Source organism: Urocitellus parryii, chromosome 3, assembly GCF_045843805.1.
Source record: "Urocitellus parryii isolate mUroPar1 chromosome 3, mUroPar1.hap1, whole genome shotgun sequence".
In the NCBI taxonomy this organism is placed as follows: Eukaryota; Metazoa; Chordata; class Mammalia; order Rodentia; family Sciuridae; genus Urocitellus; species Urocitellus parryii.
The window spans coordinates 201,956,925-201,974,671 of NC_135533.1; the positions used below are offsets into that span (position 1 = coordinate 201,956,925).

At 45.1% G+C, this 17,747-nt stretch overlaps 2 protein-coding genes across 2 annotated transcripts in view; both read right to left on the reverse strand.

Annotated features, from left to right (window-relative positions):
• Positions 1-17,747, reverse strand: part of Ccdc12 (coiled-coil domain containing 12) — a 52,013-nt gene that overhangs the window by 32,062 nt on the left and 2,204 nt on the right. The gene's annotated exons all lie outside the window — the stretch shown is intronic.
• Positions 96-341, reverse strand: LOC113183522 (cytochrome c oxidase subunit 7B2, mitochondrial-like). Its single transcript, XM_026389853.1, has one exon. It carries the CDS (start codon positions 339-341, stop codon positions 96-98), a length of 246 nt encoding a protein of 81 aa, XP_026245638.1.

Consider the following 17,747-nt stretch of genomic DNA (forward strand, 5'->3'; position numbering starts at 1 on the left):
TTTTATTTTTTCAAGTACATACATTTTAATGAGTGACAGAGTGCTCACAAGACAATTGGTTTTGAAACAATTCTGAATTATAATAATGGTGATGGTTACTGATCATTCCACTCTTTTAGGGTAATTCTGCCAACAGGAGATGGATTCCATTCTATCTCCATCTGTGTAGTTAAAAACACCCATGCAACAAGGCAGAAAGTGGTTCCACTAGCTAGCACTGTAATGCCATGCTTGTCACGAAAATCTGGTGAGTATTTTATGTGGCTCTGTCTTGCTATAATTTGCTGAATTCTCTGAATCTTGAGACTACTGAGTGCATATCTGGCCAAGGGAAACATCATGAAGGTATGTCAGGATTGCAGTTGGTTGCAGTTACTGGTCTTAAATTAGTTGCAAAGAGACCTGACAATGACACTGAAGCCCAGATGCTCTCCTCAGAATGTTCTAGATTCAGCTTACAACGGTGTAAAAGAGGGCAAAAAAAGAAGATGGTGGACCTGCAACTCTGGTTTGTCTGTTTTTAACAATACTTGTTTTTTTTTTTTTTTTTTTTAAATGATACTCAAATTAAGAATGACTCCCTCAGGAATGAGTGATAAGAGGCCCCAGGCTGGAAGAAGAGATAGCACATCTGTGAGGATTCTGCAGGGAAGCCACAGTATTTGTAATTAATTTGTAAACCCATCACAAACCTCCAGGACAGCTGAAAGATGGTCAGTGGGTTTTGGCACTCTCCCTAGCCATTTTTAACAGAAAGGTGTTCTTCCCATGACTTCTAATGATAACCACCCCAAACACTTGTCTTTACCTGAATTTACCTGATATTTGTCATCAGTCTTCCTTCTAGACTGAAAGGTCTTAAGAGGCCTATCCACCATTGTTCCCCTGTAGGTGGCACACAACAGCAGTTGGGCCAAAACTGAATAAACAACCAGGAGAGACAGGAGACTCAAATCAATTTCCCATTTTTTTTTTTTTTAAGAGAGAGAGAGAGAAGAGAGAGAGAATTTTTTTAAATATTTATTTTTCAGTTTTCAGTGGACACAACATCTTTATTTTTATTTTATGTGGTGCTGAGGATTGAACCCAGTGCCCCACACATGCCAGGCAAGTGCGCCACTACTTGAGCCACATCCTCAGCCATCAATTCCTCATCTTATAGGATGGAGCCTCTTATCTGAGCCTCCCACTGTCAGACCATTTTAATGACAGCATTAACTATCATTAGCCTTGTTGCACGGATGAGGCACTGAGGCTTGGTTATATCTGACTCAGGACTATGCAAGTCATGAAGGTATGACAGGATTGGGTGAAGCTCAACAGCGTGGGAACAGAGACCATTAGAAGCCCCCAGTTCCACACATCCGTTCATTTATCCTTTAGCTATCTTTTCTCCCCTCTCCTCCAACAATTGTTTCTCTCCTGCAAAATTAACCCTACCCACTTCTTGGGCATGTGGTAGGGATAAAATCTAACTAAGATCCGCAAAATTGGAAGATATCCTATTATCCTATTGGAAGGTGAGCTCTGGGGAAACCTGGACCCAGCTGTCATTCATTTCAGTTCTACTGTATTTCCTACAGTATCAGCTATCCTTTTTCTTAAGGGTTAACAATATGCCAGGCAAGTGATTATTCAACTAACTGAACAACACTGACATTATTGAATATAATCAACATTATTCAATGACTGTTGTCAACATTAGCCTTTCTGTTTTCACAGATGAGAAAAATGGAGGAGCAGTTTAATTAAGTAATCCATCCAGAGTCATAAAGCCCGGGGTTGCCAGGACCCAAATGGTACAGCAGGTCCTTCAAGCCTCGGCTATTTCCCTCTAGAACCCCCACTTTGCTCTGGCCTGTCCCCTGCCCCCACCTGGCACACTCACGCATCTACAACCTTTCACAAGGGTAGAATCACTCTTGAAATGAGGTGAGTTAAGAGATATAAAGACTACCATTTATTACAAGGATAGGTATTACCAGCCAACACCACAGCCCTGCAGGACCACATCAAATTCCTAACATCTACATCATGCCATGGCTTACCCTAAAATGCCTAGTCCTTGCCCAATGCACAGGTGTCAAAGCTCCCTAGATCTTACCTGAACAGCAGATTTGTGGAAACCTGACATCACAATCCCACGAAGTTCATCTTGTTGATTGATATTGCCAAGCTACAGGCTTTCAAACAAGCCCCAAAGGGCAAGTCTGCTCTTCCCTGAAAAAACTGCAGCCCAAATACTCCTAAATCCTTGTGCCTATCTAGCTGCTTCTGGGTCTTCTCATTTGGCAGACAAAAAAGTGACTAAAGCCAATCTGTTGTCCTCAGAGAGCTGGATGAAGGAAGATTAAGGGGGAGGCAGGGAAGGGACAATCACCACACAGCAAGCACCACAGGTGCCTCGGCAGTCCAAGCACAGGGGAATGTGGAGCCTGTGTCCACTTGGAGAGCAAGTGAGCCACCAAGTAGGGAAGAGAGAACATCCAGGCCAAATGGGCAGGGCAGGGAGTGCTGGGATCACTGGAAGGAACAGGTGATGAAGATAAGCCCTGCATCCAAGAGGAGAGAGTAAGATGACATTTACCCCACAAGCACTGAGAAACGAGCAAGAGCCAGATGTAGTGGGATGCAGCAGTTGAAGAGGGAGGACAGGTAGACAACAATGTGACTAGATGTATTTATAAAGATCATTTAGCGGGCTGGAGATGTGGCTCAGCGGTAGCGCACTCGCCTGGCATGCGTGCGGCCCGGGTTCGATCCTCAGCACCACATACCAACAAAGATGTTGTGTCCACCGAGAACTAAAAAATAAATATTAAAAAATTCTCTCTCTCTCTCTCTCTCTCTCTCTCTCTCCTCTCTCACTCTCTCTTAAAAAAAAAAAAAAAAAAAGATCATTTAGCTAGGGCCAGAAAGGAAAATGCAAAGGTCATTGGTTGAAGCCACTGAAAGAACAAGCCGGATGTGGGTTAGGAAAGCTACCTTCATACCCCAAAGACAGCAGAGGGCAGCTGCCTCTGAATCTTTCTGGAGGGACAGCCCCTTCCAGCTTAACAGCATCATGTACTGCTAGTAATTAGTTCACACTGCAACAATGTGCCCACCAGGACTCTGACCCCCATAACTACCTGTGGATCAGATATCATCATCCTATTCAACCAGGTTCAAGAAAACTAAGAGACTTAACAAATGGCTCACAGCTTATAAAAGATGGATGAGCATGTAAAGTGAGGTTTCCTGTCTGCATCACGCTTTCAAATAAACAGCCAGTTTTGCTTTCTGCACAACTGCCAGAGATATGTGACCATGTCCATTCTTAGACCAAATGAGAAATAAATATATATGTATGTATAAATATATATATATATGGATGTGCGTATATGTATATGTGTGTATGTATATATATATATATATTTAAAAACCCACAGTTGGGGGCTGGGGATGTGGCTCAAGCGGTAGCGCGCTCGCCTTGCATGCGTGCGGCCTGGGTTCGATCCTCAGCACCACATACAAAGAAAAATGTTGTGTCTGCCGAAAACTAAAAAATAAATATTAAAAAATTCTCTCTCTCAAAAAAAAAAAACTGTTTAAAAAAAAAAACCCACAGTTGGTAGCGCTGCAAAGGCTCAGATATCGTCTAGTGCAGGGTGAACTATATCCAACCACAGCGCCCTCCAAACCAGAATCTTCCCAGGTAAGATCTGGGAATCTGAAGGTTCAGTGGGCAGCCTATTCCAGGGTCATGACTCTAACACAAGACCCAGTTGAAGAGCCTCTCAGAGCACATCCCTCTTCTTCAAGGTGGTAACCCAGAGGAGGAAGTGACCAGCTACCTGAGGGCTACTGTGGTTCAGAACAGACTCTGGACATAGAGCTGCAGGGAAACACACATAACGCATTTATCCAGAAGGCCAGAGGTAAAGTGTGCAGCAAGAGAATGGGAGAAGCTAGTGCAAGACCTCAGGTCTCTGGACCTCAAGTTGACTGATCGGCCACTTTACCACATCACCTGGAGTGATGCAGGAGATGGACTAAAATCTGGGTTCCCCAAGTCTTCCTGTGGGCTGTTCAGTGACTGAGCCCTGCTTCGCTTGGGAAGGCTCCACATTGAGCTTTGTGGGAAGAAGGGCCTACTCTGTACTACCAAAACCAAAAGTGTCCAACACTCACTTTCCCAGCCTGCCTTGCGGCAGGAAGGTGACTCTGGCATTATTGCTCCACCTCAGGATGGTGGGGGTGAGGTGGGGGCTGGCTTCTTTCTGAAGGCAGCTGCAGAAAGGCTGATTAGAATCTGATCCCAGGGCACAGAGGCGGCAAAGCAAGCTTCAATGCCCAGCACTTAAGACGGTAATGGTCTCCTCACTGAGCAACTTTTCAGTTTTTCCATGAATGCTGGGCTTCTTTCTAGCCAGGTACCTCCAAGGCTGGCTCTCTTTTTAAAAAACAAACAAACACACAGTGCTTTGTTTTCTTCAAAAATCAACCCAAATGGATTTCTGTTGCTAGCAACTAACTGCCTAGGCTACGTGTGGCCAGTGATAGTAGTAGCCTAATAATGTGTGCAGCAGTTTGTAGGGGTCAAAGTTCTTATCTTTTACAGTTTGTCCAATCATAGGGAGACCCTGGGAGATGCAGGAAGAGAAAAGATCCCAAACCCACTCTGCAAATGGTGAAGCCAGGACTCAGGATGATAAGTGCTCTGTAAGCCGGTCCAAATAGGCTCCCCACATCTAACCACCACAAAGGCCAATTGCTGATGCAAGTGAGCCAAAGCCCTCATCTGACCTGGGGGCCATCTTTCCATTCCCTGCATTGCAATACAAACTGAGCTTTTATGAAATGTACTGGGCCCCAAAATGAGGCACAAGTTTGAAAAGCAAAATTCTTTACAAGTCAATTTTCAGATAAATCAGAGTTTTACAGAATAGCAAAGTCTGCTGAAGATCCTAGGAAACCAGAAGCTATTTTAACCTCTGATCAGCTGCTTCTCAAAGTATCACAGTCTGAGAAGTAAAGGTAAGACAGCTGTCTCCTCTCTGGTGTGATCCACAAGTGATAATATCCTAATTAAAATCCAAATTTAAACTACGAATCAGAGCTGGCACATTTATTTGTGGGGGAAAACACTGCTTAAACAAGGTCTTATAATCCTCACCTACACACACTTCTTTGGAAAACAAAGCACTTTTTTTTTTCTTCTTGCAGTGTTGCAGATGAAACCCAGGGCTTCACACATGCTAGGTGAGCAATCTACCACTGAGCTACATCCCTAGACCAAAACAAAGCTTTTTTTTTTTTTTTTTTTTTTTTAAGCCTATGTGCTCAGCTGAAAGGTTGATAAAGCAAAGTCACATTACCTGTTGTGGAACTGCAGGTGAGTTGTTTGGTTTCTCAGAGGTTCAGTTTCTTCAACTGCAAAGTGGCATTAAGCAAGGGACTATATATGTTGTGACAGCTCTGCAATGTGGCCAGGTGAATAAGTCCTTGGTCAGGGCTCACCACCTTCATGACAATAGAGGCTGAGGTTCCTGCCTGTGTCTTCAGGGTGATGCCCTCCCATCCCCTGCAGGATTATATATCAGATCCTCCCATTCATGCCTCATTCCTTCAATCAGAGCAGCAGTGTCATCCAGAGAAAGACCCAACCCCTCCCTGGCCACAGTCAGAGGGCAGACCTTCTTGCATGCACAGAGTAAAAGTCCAAGCAAGACAAGGCAAGCACTATGTGCAGGGGCCAGGGAGGAGGAAGGAGCTTCTAGGGCCCATCTTCCTGAATTCAGACCCTTTCCACTCCTGCCTGTTCTGCTCTTCCTCTGCATAAAAATCCCTCCTCCTCTTCCATGCCCTGTACTCAATCTATCCTTAATTATTTTCCCTGCATCTCTACCAGGCCAGATTCCATGAGTGTCACAGTTTGGACACAGAGTCCACAAGAGGACATGATCCACATGCCAACCAAAGAGAAGAAGTGGGGTTACATGCAACCATACTGGGTTCAGAAGCCCCCAGTCCATGCAGCCACTGCATGCAAGTGTCATAACCACACCTTGCAGCAAGTCCTCCCTCCAGGACACGACATCCCTCCACTGTGTGGGCAGCATATTGTATTATAACTGATGGTACAGAGGCCAGCCTTACCTCGCTCAAGGCAAGAGCCAGCCAGCCTCACTGACTTCATTCCCCAAGCCCAGTGCACAGTGGCACTCAAGAGTAACAGTGATGACAGCCCCATGCCTGGCAGATGAGAGCCTCGGGAGAATAACTCAAACGCTCACTCTCACTCCCTAGGTAGGAGGAGGCTGCCTGTGTCTTGGACCCAGAGCAGGAAAGCCTGGTCCACACAGTAAACACAGGTACTTTTTTTTTTTTTTTAGGATCCAAATTACCTGGCAAGAAATCTAGCAGATGCCCTGCCCTAAAAACAATGGGAGCGGAGAGACTGGGGTTGTGGCCCAGTGGTGGAGCTCTTGCCTAGCACGGGCAAGGCCCTGGGTTCAATCCTCAGCACCACTAAAAATAAATAAATAAATATATTGTGTCCAACTACAAAATAAAAATAAAAAATAAATAAAACAATGAGAGGGGACGGGGGCTAACCTTAAAAAGACAAAAGTGTTTTGCCCCATCCCTCACATTTTCTCTAGACAGAGCAGCTCTTCAGAACACTGAATCAAAACAGCCCCGGGAGTGTAGATTTTACTCCCCACAGGGAGTCGTCACCACAGCAACTGTTCTTCCTCTTGGAACTCTGTCAAGAGTACAAGCTGTTGCTTCTCTCCAAAACAAAACCGGGGAAAAGCTAGGGCTCTAGGGTCAAGGGTAGGGCCCTGCAGGAGGAGGGCCGCACATGATAGAAGCACACCGGTCTCCACTGGACTCTCCCAGACCTCTGACCACTGTCTAGTCCCTCCCAGATGCTTAGGGAGTGGGTGGAAGGGTTGTAGCTATGGAGGTGGGGGGTGTTGGGGTGTGTAGGTGTGAGTTGTGGGTAGCGTGGGGTGTTGGGGTATATGAGAAGTGAGCATGAAAGGAGTGGAAGGCGCTGTGTGGGGAGGACTTTGGCGATGGGGTTGGGAGAGTTCTGTCATGTTGTGAAGTCGGGGGAGCAGGAGGAGATGTAGGGTGCATTGTCTGCAAGGAGGAGGATGTGGGGAGTATGCTGGTGTATGTTCATGTGTACATACATGCATTAGAGGTGGGCTGGGGCTATGGGGTTGTACTGTTGGAGGTGTGTGGGAAGTATGTGGGTGCAGGTTGTGGGGAGGTGTTCCTAAGGAGCCCAAGATAAAACATGGAACACATCTCTCCTGGCAACAATGAATTACATGAAGTGCATTTCAATTCCGTATTATAGTTCTCAGTGTCCATTCTAGAGATCAACCAAATCCTGGTCAAATCATGTACAGGGTTCCACAGAAAACCACCACCAAACATGCTGCCCATGTATGAAACAACTGACCTAGAAGCAGCTGTTTGAGGCAGCTCATCTTTCAAGTCAGAACATCTGTGATCAGTTGGTTCACAACATGGACAGAGTCTGGATGGCAGGTCCAGAAGGCAGCCCTGAAGTCCTGGCTTGGCAGTTCCTGCTCTCCCTTGAGTCTAAGGTGAGTCCTCCTTTTGGTGCACAAAGCCCAGGGGGCTCAAAATCATGGGATGCAGTATACCCAGTACTGCATCACCTCTGTGTGGCACCTTGGACATGACTGAATGTTTTATTAAAATAATCCTCAGGCTGGGCACAATGGGCACACCTATAATGCCAGTGGTGTTAAGCAACTCAGTGAGACCCTCTCTAAATAAAACATAAAATAGGGCTGGGGATGTGGCTCCATGGTCGAGTGCCCCTTAGTTCAATCCCCAATACCAAAATAACAATAATAATATTTTCAAAGTTGTCCCTGCCTTTAAAGAGCTGCTTATCTACTCAGGCTGGCATGAACTGAGGCTTAGTAACATTTAAAAAAAAATTAGCAGCTGCTATTACTACTGTTATTATCATAACTGTGATTATTATCAAGGTGTTGGGGGAGGTTAATAGCACTATCAAAAACACTGCATGCCAGCCATTTACATCTTCCTAAAAAAATGAATGCCAAATAATAAATACTGCTGAGTCACTGGTATCTATATATAGGGAAAAAAAGAATCTCAACCCTACCTCATACCACACAAAAGTAAATATATTCTAGATAGTTTAGAGATGTAAAGGTTAAAGGTAAAATAATAAAAGTTCTAGAATATACCATGAGAAAATATCACCATGACCTGGATATAAATAATTTCTTTTAAAAGGGCTACAAAATATATTAGGTAGCTGAAAATAATAAATTGGACTACATTTAATAACTTCTGTTCATCAAAGAATGCAATTAAGCTAAGCCTATAATCCTAGTGACTCTAGAGGCTTAAGCAGGAGGATCCCAAGTTGAAGGCCAGTTTTGGCAATTTAGCAAGATCCTATCTCAAAAAATAAAAGGGCGGGGGATGCAACTCAGTGGTACAGTGTCCCTGAGTTCAATCCTCAGTACCACACACACACACACACACACACACACAAAAAGGAGGGGGGTACAATTGAAGCATGAAGGTCAACACCCAGAGCAGAAGACAGTTGTTGCAATGCAAATGAACAAAAGGTTCAAAGAATTTGTAGAAATCAAGGGTCAAAAATAAAAGTCAGTCAAATCCAATAAAAAAGAGGAGGACAAAAGACTTGACCAGGCACTTCACACAAACATGAAAAGATATTCAACTTTGTTATTTAGGAAGGAAATGCAAGTTTAAACCACAAAGGGATACCACTACACCTCACCAGCACAGCCTACATGAAAGAGACCAACCACACCAAGGACTAGAGAGGAAGTCTCACACACTGCTGGTAGGAGTATGAAAGGCTATTGCCATTTTGGAAAACTGGCAGGATCTATCCTCTATATGCCCTGTAACCTAGTAATTCCACTCCCAGGCATAGAGGTAACAGGTATGTGTACATGTGTTCACCAACACACTTATGTACAAGACTGGGAACAGCACCATAATTCGTAACAGCTCCAGTCTAAAGACCCAGAGTGGAATGAATATTGTAACAAGAATGAGCTAATGCATGCCATCCCCAACAACTCACAAGTATAATGATGGATGAAAGAATATAAGACCACAAATTGTATGACACCATTTGAGTACAGTTCAAAGGTCAGAAAAGTCAACATGCAGTGCTAGAGGTTACTATGTGTGTAAGCACCTGGATGGGAGCAGGAAAGGTACCGAGGGATGCTATCATGTTTTTTAATCTGAGTAACTGACCCACAAAATGATCTGTGTTCACTTTATAGATATATAACCTCCTAATTTGTATACTTTTCACTATGTATAATATAATTCAATTAAAAGTGGCACTGGAGCTGGACGTGGTGGCTCACACCTGTAATCCCATCAGCTCAGAAGGCTGAAGCAGAAGGATCGAGAGTTCAAAGCCAGCCTCAGCAACTTAGTGAGGCCCTTGGTAATTCAGCAAGACCCAGTCTCTAAATAAAATATTAAAAAGGGCTGGGGATGTGGCTCAATGGTAAAGTGTCCCTGAGTTCAATCCCCAGTACCAAAAAAAAAAAAGAGGCCAGCTTGGGCAATTTAGTAAAACTCTATCTCAAATAAAAAATTAACAAAAAGATCAGGCACAGTGGCACCCGAGTTCAAAGCCAGCCTCCCCAAAAGTGAGATGCAAGCAACTCAGTGAGACCCTGTCTCTAAATAAAATACAAAATAGGGCTAGGGCTATGGCTCAATACACAAGTGCCCCTGAGTTCCATCCCCAGTACTCAATAATAAATAAATAAACAAAAAAGAAGTGTGAATGTAGTTCAGTGATAGAGCTGAGTACTGGCTCAATTCCCAGTAACTAACACACAAACACATACATAGTTCTTTTTAATCCAGGAGGCTGAGGCAGGAGGATGACAAATTCAAGGCCATCCTGGGAAACTTAGTGAGATTGTATAAAATTTTTTTAAAAATAAATAAAGGGTTGGGGTGTAACTCAGTGGTTTGATCATGAACACTGCAAAAAATAAGGAATAAAAAATTCTTTTAAAATGTTAAAAAAAACGTAGGCCAACCTAGAAACCAAGACAAAATTGTTAAAATCTAAAATGAGAACTCACTCACTCTAGAAGACTCCAAGAAAAAAGTTCTCCAAAGTGAAGCCTCTCTCTCTCCCAGGGACCCCAAGAACACCCAAGAGACAGTAGCTTGGACACTGCCATAGCCCTCCAAGCTCCAAGAGATAGGGAGAAAACAACAGAGGGAGTCACCATCAAAGTCACATAAATTCTTTTGTTGCAAAAGCTAATAGAGGGGCTGGGGATGTGGCTCAAGCGGTAGCGCGCTCGCCTGGCATGCGTGCGGCCCGGGTTCGATCCTCAGCACCACATACCAACAAAGATGTTGTGTCCGCCGAGAACTAAAAAATAAACATTAAAAAAAAAAAATTCTCTCTCTCTCTCTGTCTCTCTCTCTTTCACTCTCTCTTTAAAAAAAAAAAAAAAATAATAAAGTAAAAAAAAAAAAAAAAAAAAAAAAAAAAAAAAAAAAAAGCTAATAGAAAGAATAAAAACCTATTTGAACTTCAAGATTCCTTTGTGTTCCAATTCCTTGTCCCTCCCTCATGAATGAGGCCTTGGGACATGCTGAAAAACCACAGAAATCACCCAAAGGGGAGATCACAGGGGAAACAGCTATGCCAATAGCACAGCTAAAAAGAGGGACATTGTCTCACTACTGTCTAAAAGCTCTTCTCCTACATGGAGGCTGCTCCAGCCAGCAAGGCTCCAAAGGCCACTCACCAGCCTCAGTACAGGTCCTGCCCTTAGAAACTCAGAAAGAGACTCATCCTTCGTGGAGGCATGCTATTTCCTCCCAGTATATCAAAACAAGCCAAGGGAAGGCCCACTCTGTTTCCCATAGTCCACAGCAGAGCCCTTCAACATAGCTTCAGCTGGGGCCAACACCAATTCCACCTCAAAGGAAGAGTGGCCACGGAACTCAGCCAGGAAGTAGGCTCCCCATACCCATCTCCAGGAAGGGAAGAAGGGTCAGAGGATGGGAGGTAAGTCCTGTGTGACTCTACACCAGCTCTTGCTCTTTGGGTCTCAGCTGTCCCATCCTTAAAATAAAGAGGGCCCCACCAGCAGCAAAACAAGACTAAGGTGAAAAAACAAATGCACATTAGCACACTTCCCATCTCCCAACTCCCTTCTGCACACATGGTCTTACTTCATCTTCACCCTGGTGTAGATGCTACTGTGGCCATCTCCCAGTTGAGGAAGTATAAGCCCAGGGACATGAGAACTACTTATGCATGCATGGACCCAGGGTTAGCAGAGTAGAAGGGCAAGGGGCAAAAGCAATCTGTCCAGACAATCTCTAGTACAGGGGGCCATGAGCAAATAAGGCAGTCTGATCAGAGGCAGAGCAGCCCATGTGGAAGTGGCATAGCCCTGGCGTCTGCCCTTGTAGGCAGGGGAACAGAGCAGCAATCTGAAGACCTGGAGATAAATCACTTTTGGGCCCCAGCAGGAAGGCTGCCAGCATCACAATAGGGGGTGAGGCCTGAGCCAGGCCACAGACAGGCAGTGTTTTGATGTGTGCTACCCCTCTTGAGAGGACCAGAGAGTCTCATAGTTGGGGTCCAATGAGGCCTTAAAGCAGCAGGAGAGGGGCTGAGGCTGGGGCTCAGTGGTAGTGCACTTGCCTGGCATGTGTGAGGCACTGGGTTCAATTCTCAGCACCGCATATATATATATGTAAGTAAGTAAGTAAGTAAGTAAGTAAAGGTCTATCAACAACTTAAAAAAAAAATGGCAGCAGGAGAAAGAAGGTTCCATTCTCAGTGGGGTTATGGTGACTATGCTGCACCTAAATCTGGCTGGCCCCAATGACTCCTTCTCTTCCACATACTCTGAGACAGCCAGATCAAACTCACCCACCACCTCATCTTGCCAAAACCCATTCCCAGTCCTTACCTAGCTTCTCTCAGCCCTACTGCCCCATACCAAGTGTCTTCTCTTCAGCTCCTCCTAAATGCCCACAGGATAAATGAGCCTCAGAGCACAAACTGACCCCTCATTATGTCTCTATTCTCTGAGTTTTATTCCCAAAAGGCTTCATCTAGTCCCAGGGTTTCAAATCCTGCCTATTCAAGTACCTATCCTATTTAAGTATCTATCTCTAGGCCAGATGCCTTCATCTGTCTCCACTCAGACCATTAAAGCCAGACTCCTAGTTTCCCTTTCAAAACCACTCTCCCTTGTACTTCATCATCTTGGAACAGGAACCCCCATCATCTCCACAGTCCACCTGCCAGGACATCTCATAACCCTGTCCATATACCTTTGCCCCAACACCTGAGCCTCCTACCTCCCCAGTCAGCCACAGCAAGGCGCATCACCTGGGCTGCAGCCTCCAAAGGCTCCCCATCACCCTTAGAGTGAAGGCCATCCTCTGTGGTCCCCAAGGTTCCACTGGCCCTCTCCAACTTCACCCCCCTCCCTATCTTTATTGCTGACTCTACTCCTGCCCCTGCGGGAATTCTTTCTGCCCCTCAAACAAGCCAACTAAATTCTTGCTCAGTTTATAATGTTCCTCCCTAGATCTTGGCATCTCACCCCTCCACCCCCACTTCTGCTTCAAATCTCCCACTCAGAGAGGTTTGTCCAGCCTAAGGCAGCTGTGCAACTCCCTCTCAACATGTCCCCTAGTTTCTGACATTGTATTCTCTGTCCACCTGTACACTGTCTGCCTACCCCTCCCACACATGGCTTGAGACAGGAAGGCAGTCTTATTCACAGCTGTATTTCCAGGGTCTGGCACATAGCTGGTATTCAATAAATACCTTTTTGGTGGCTGGGTGCTATGGGGATGGGCAGCTATCCCTCTCCAGGGAAAGAGGTGTTCTACATACAGTGAGAGAACGTCAGGGAGTGGTCAGAGATTCCCAGAAAAATAAGTCTTGGGATCATCTAGGAGAATGCTAGGTTTCTTGAGTATATACTAAGACCAGGGCAGGAGGTGTGGAGAAGAGCCAGAAGAGGGACTGCAAATTGTCTTCCTGGATGATCCTGACACACACATAGGTCTGAGAATCTCTGACTCATCCAATACCTTCGTTTCACACAAGTGATGACTCCAATCGAAGTTTCAACACTGGCTCATCAACAGGTGTCTGTGTGGGGCTGGGGATGTGGCTCAAGCGGTAGCGTGCTCCCCTGGCATGCGTGCGGCCCGGGGTTCGATCCTCAGCACCACATATCAACAAAGATGTTGTGTCCGCCGAGAACTAAAAAATAAATATTAAAAATTCTCTCTCCTCTCACTCTAAAAAAACAAAAAAAAACAAAAAAAACAGGTGTCTGTGTGGGAAGCCCCAAACTTGCCACCCACAAGGTTTTATCTCTCACTGTCTCCAAGATTGGGGTCTGGAGTCTAGGCAGAGAAGATCAGCCTTAACAAGAATGGGGAGTACATAACCCCATCTTGGCTGGGGCTCTGTAAATCTATTTTCATCTTGATGTAACACTCTACCCTAAAAATGAACTCCACCTTCAAAAAAGTAGCAGGGTCCAGGAGAATGATCTCTGCTTCCTTCAAATTCAGGCCAGCTCCACCCTCTGTCAGCCCCCAGTCCTTCTCACTTTTGAGAGGATGAGGAAGAGAAGACAGACATCCATGTTTACAAGAGGCCTGTTCAAAAGCCCTTGTTCCAGCCTTGTCACAGCATCATTATTTCTCAGCTACTGATGAGGTCAGAAGCTGTTATCTTGATTCTATAGACAATGAGAGGAGACTCAGAGCTTTAAAGACTTGCTCCAGGTCCCACAGATATGAATAAAGCTAAGATTTACACCAGATTTGTTGATTACAAAAGCTACACTATTTCCACTGTAGCACCAGGCCTACCCTTCCACCAGCAGCCTGATGGCAAAGAGGCCCCTTCCTGGGGCTGCTTATTCCCAAGCATCTGGAGGTGAAGGGTGGAGAGGGACACAAGGCCAGACCCTAAGATACACTCTAGAGTTAACAACAACCTAAAGTATCACTGCAGGAGGGTCCTTCAGACCCAGGTTTCCTAATCTGTTAAACAGGGATGAATCAATAACTACCTCAAAGGGCTGCTTCCGGGATTCAACAACTAGGGAGATTTTGCCACAAACTGCCATGCAAATATGACTACTAACCTGTACAAGGCTGTCAACGCAGGGTGCAGTGACAGCTAACTTTGTTTTTTTTTTTTTTTTTTTTTTTTGAGAGTGAGAGAGGAGAGAGAGAGAATTTTTAATATTTATTTTTTAGTTCTCGGCGGACACAACATCTTTGTTGGTATGTGGTGCTGAGGATCGAACCCGGGCCGCACGCATGCCAGGCGAGTGCGCTACCGCTTGAGCCACATCCCCAGCCCTGACAGCTAACTTTGTGACAGGGCAGTTAGGTGTGGGATGTGGCCATGGAGGGTGGAGGCAGAGGCAATTTCCGCTTTTTTTGTTTTACTGAGGATTGAACCCAGGAGTGCTCTATCACTGAACTAAATTCCTAGCCCTTTTAATTTTTTGAGACAGGGTCTCACTAAGTTGGCCAGACTTGCCTAGAACTTGTGATCCTCCTGCCTCAGCCTCCTGACAAGTTCTGGGGTTATAAGCATGTGCCACCAAGTCTGGCCAGAAGCAACTTCCTGAGGGATGGGCAGGACAAGCCTGACTCCTCATCCAGCACAGGCTCTTCTCCACTATCTCCTTCCCTCTCACTGCTGCCTTCCATACCTTCTTCAACACTTACTGACTCCACCCACTGGCTCCTTCTTTTGTCCCACCCCCTACACTGGCCAGGGACCCTCTCTGGTACCTCCAAGTCAGTAGTATACCCTCTACTTTGGCATTGTTCCCATTCTCCAACTCCTGAATGTGCAAATTACATCTACAGCACTCTCCACTCCACAGATACACATGCACAGAAGTCCTGGAACCAGCATTTCCCAGAGGTACCTACCATGAAGACAGAACTTCTAAGTCCTCTGCCCAAACCAAGCTCCCAAGGCTGGTCTGAATGGCCTTATGGGTTTCTCTATCTACCCTCTCCCTCTTAACTCTGAATAATGGGATGAAGGTAGAAAGACAGGTTTTTGGTTTTGTTTTTTTAAAGATTTTTTACTTTTAGTTGTAGATGGACACAATACCTTTATTTATTTATTTACTTTTATGTGGTGCTGAGTATCAAACCAAATACCAAGTGCCCCACATGTGCGAGGCAAGTGCTCTACCACTGAGCCACAACCCCAGCCCCAAGACACAGTTTCTTAAGAGTTGGGCTAGTAATCCCAGCCACTAAGGAGGCTAATACAGGAGGATCAGGAGTTTAAAACCAGCCTCAGCAATTTAGCAAGGCCCTAGGCAACTCAGCGGGACCCCATCTCTAAATAAAATACAAAAAGGGCTGGGGATGTGGCTCAGTAGTTAAGTGCCCCTAAGTTATCCCTGATACCAAAAAAAAAAAAAAAAAAAAAGAGTTGGGCTAGGAGGAGCAGGTCCTCAGAGATGTACTGCCCAATAAGGTAGCCACAAGTTACATGTGGTCGTTTAAGCGTAAATTAAATAAAATATCACATCAGCCACATTTCGAGGGCTCAAAAGTCACAAGTGGCTTCAGGCGACAGAACAGGACAGTATAGATTACAGAAAACCATCACTGCACAAAATTCTATTGCATAGTCCTGTTCTATTCACTTCCTGGTAAAAAAAAAAAAAAAAAAAAAAAAAAAACAGGAATTGCTGCTAACAACCAGAGCTCAGTCCAAGATCACACCCAACTCTTAAGGTGCTGGTCAGTCAGCCAGTCTGTCTCTCCATCTCAGGGTAGCAAGAGAAAGCCCAATTCAAGCCAACTGTTCTGGAAAGCCAACAGCCAAGGGCGAGTATTTGTGTCAAGTTAATCACTTATGAGAGCCTCCATTTGACTGTTGAAGAAGAAAGAGGTCAAAGGAGGACAAAGTAGCCATACACTACCCTGCTGAGAGCACAGAGATACCATAGAGCACCATTCACACAGCCTTGAACTGCTCACCTGCTCCTCAGCTTGGAATTTCTGGAAGAATGTCAAGGGAAGAGGTTCAAATACAATACAGCAAAGTATGCCCAGGCTGGATATCCTCCTAGCTGGAAACCCTGACTCTTGTAGAACTTGGACACCAAAGCACCCAGGCCATTGCTTTCAGACTCTGCCCTAATTACTCCCCAGTGCTTGTTGTCAAACCCTATGGAGCAGCTCCATTGTCACCCCTGTGCCCCTGAATGTTCCCACCTATGAAAGCTCTCCTGGAACGCTCTCATTTTCCAGCTCCTTCAACATACTCTCCCTCCTGCCCACTCTTGGGCTCAGTTCAAGTTCCAAGCTGCCTTTCCATGAAATTTTCCTGACTCCACCTGGCTTTCCTAGGCTATGAGCCCCAGCAGTACAGTCTAACATTGTATGCCATCTTTCCACCTGTCCAGCAGGGCTAGCTGATCACAGGACACTTTCTCAAGCAGTGTTGTGTCCTGTACGGAACCCTTCCCTCAGGGGGACCTATAAAGGCTGGAACCCAGAGACCCCATTTCCCATCCAAGATCTTGGCATCCCAGCACCTCTGAGCCTCTTGCCTTACCCCCTCAAAAACCAGTCCTGTTGAGTGAGCTGACAAGGAAGTGCTTTGCAAAATACAGAGCCATGACCTATTACTATAGAGCTTTATGCTGAATAATATATGGAAACAGTGCAACCCCTAATCTTTTCTCTCTTCACCTGCCCCCATCTCAGGACTCTGATTCATCCATAATACCACTAATTAGGATTTTACAGTCTGGTGTGGGGTGAGAAGATAAAACTGTGAGAAACCAACCCCATGCTGAAATCCTGAGGCCTCCAGCAAAATCAGGCGTGCAGAACTCAATGAGGAGCTTGCCAACGGGTACTAGGGGACCAGCAAGAAGTAATCCCCATAGGACAAATAGATACAGACCAAGAAAGAATTTAACCCTGGAGTCTTTTGTCACATCAAAGGACTTAACTAAAATCGTAGAGCACTTCCTTTCTAAAGGAGAAGACTCCTGGGAGCTTATCTGCTGGCAGCAGACAGTTCATACTTCCTTTTCAGTCTCCTCACTTACGTGTTCTGCAAGAAGACACTATGGGATGGAAAACTAACTCAAAGTAATATAGATGCTTGCCTATCTTTTCCCCCACACATTTACCCTAATAAAAAGCCATTCAAGGCTGGGGATATATTTCAGTGGAAGAACATTTGCCTGGTATATGAAAGACCCTGGGTTCAATCCCCAGCAACGACAAAAAAAAAAAAGTCACCCAAGAACTGAGGGGATTAAATATGACAGCAAAAGCACAGAAAGCACAGACAACAAAATCGTAACAGACAAACTGGACTCCATCAAGAAAAAAAACAAAAACAACTTTTGCGTACCAAAGGACATTACCATGAGAATAAAAAGACAACCCAAAGAATGGGAAAATATATTAGCAAATTCTCTATGTAATTATTAAAAGTTTAACATATCAAACACATAAACATCTCAACTACAACTAAGCAACAAAAAGACAACTCAATTAAAAACATGGTCCAGGGCAAGGGATGTAGCCCAGTGATATAGTGCTTGCCTAGCATGAATGAGGCCCAGGGTTCAATCCCCAGAACCTCCCCCACCGCC

Bases quoted from the DNA above. Each gene is read 5' to 3' on its own strand.
- LOC113183522 (XM_026389853.1), bottom strand. From the start codon at position 341: ATGATGTTTCCCTTGGCCAGATATGCACTCAGTAGTCTCAAGATTCAG.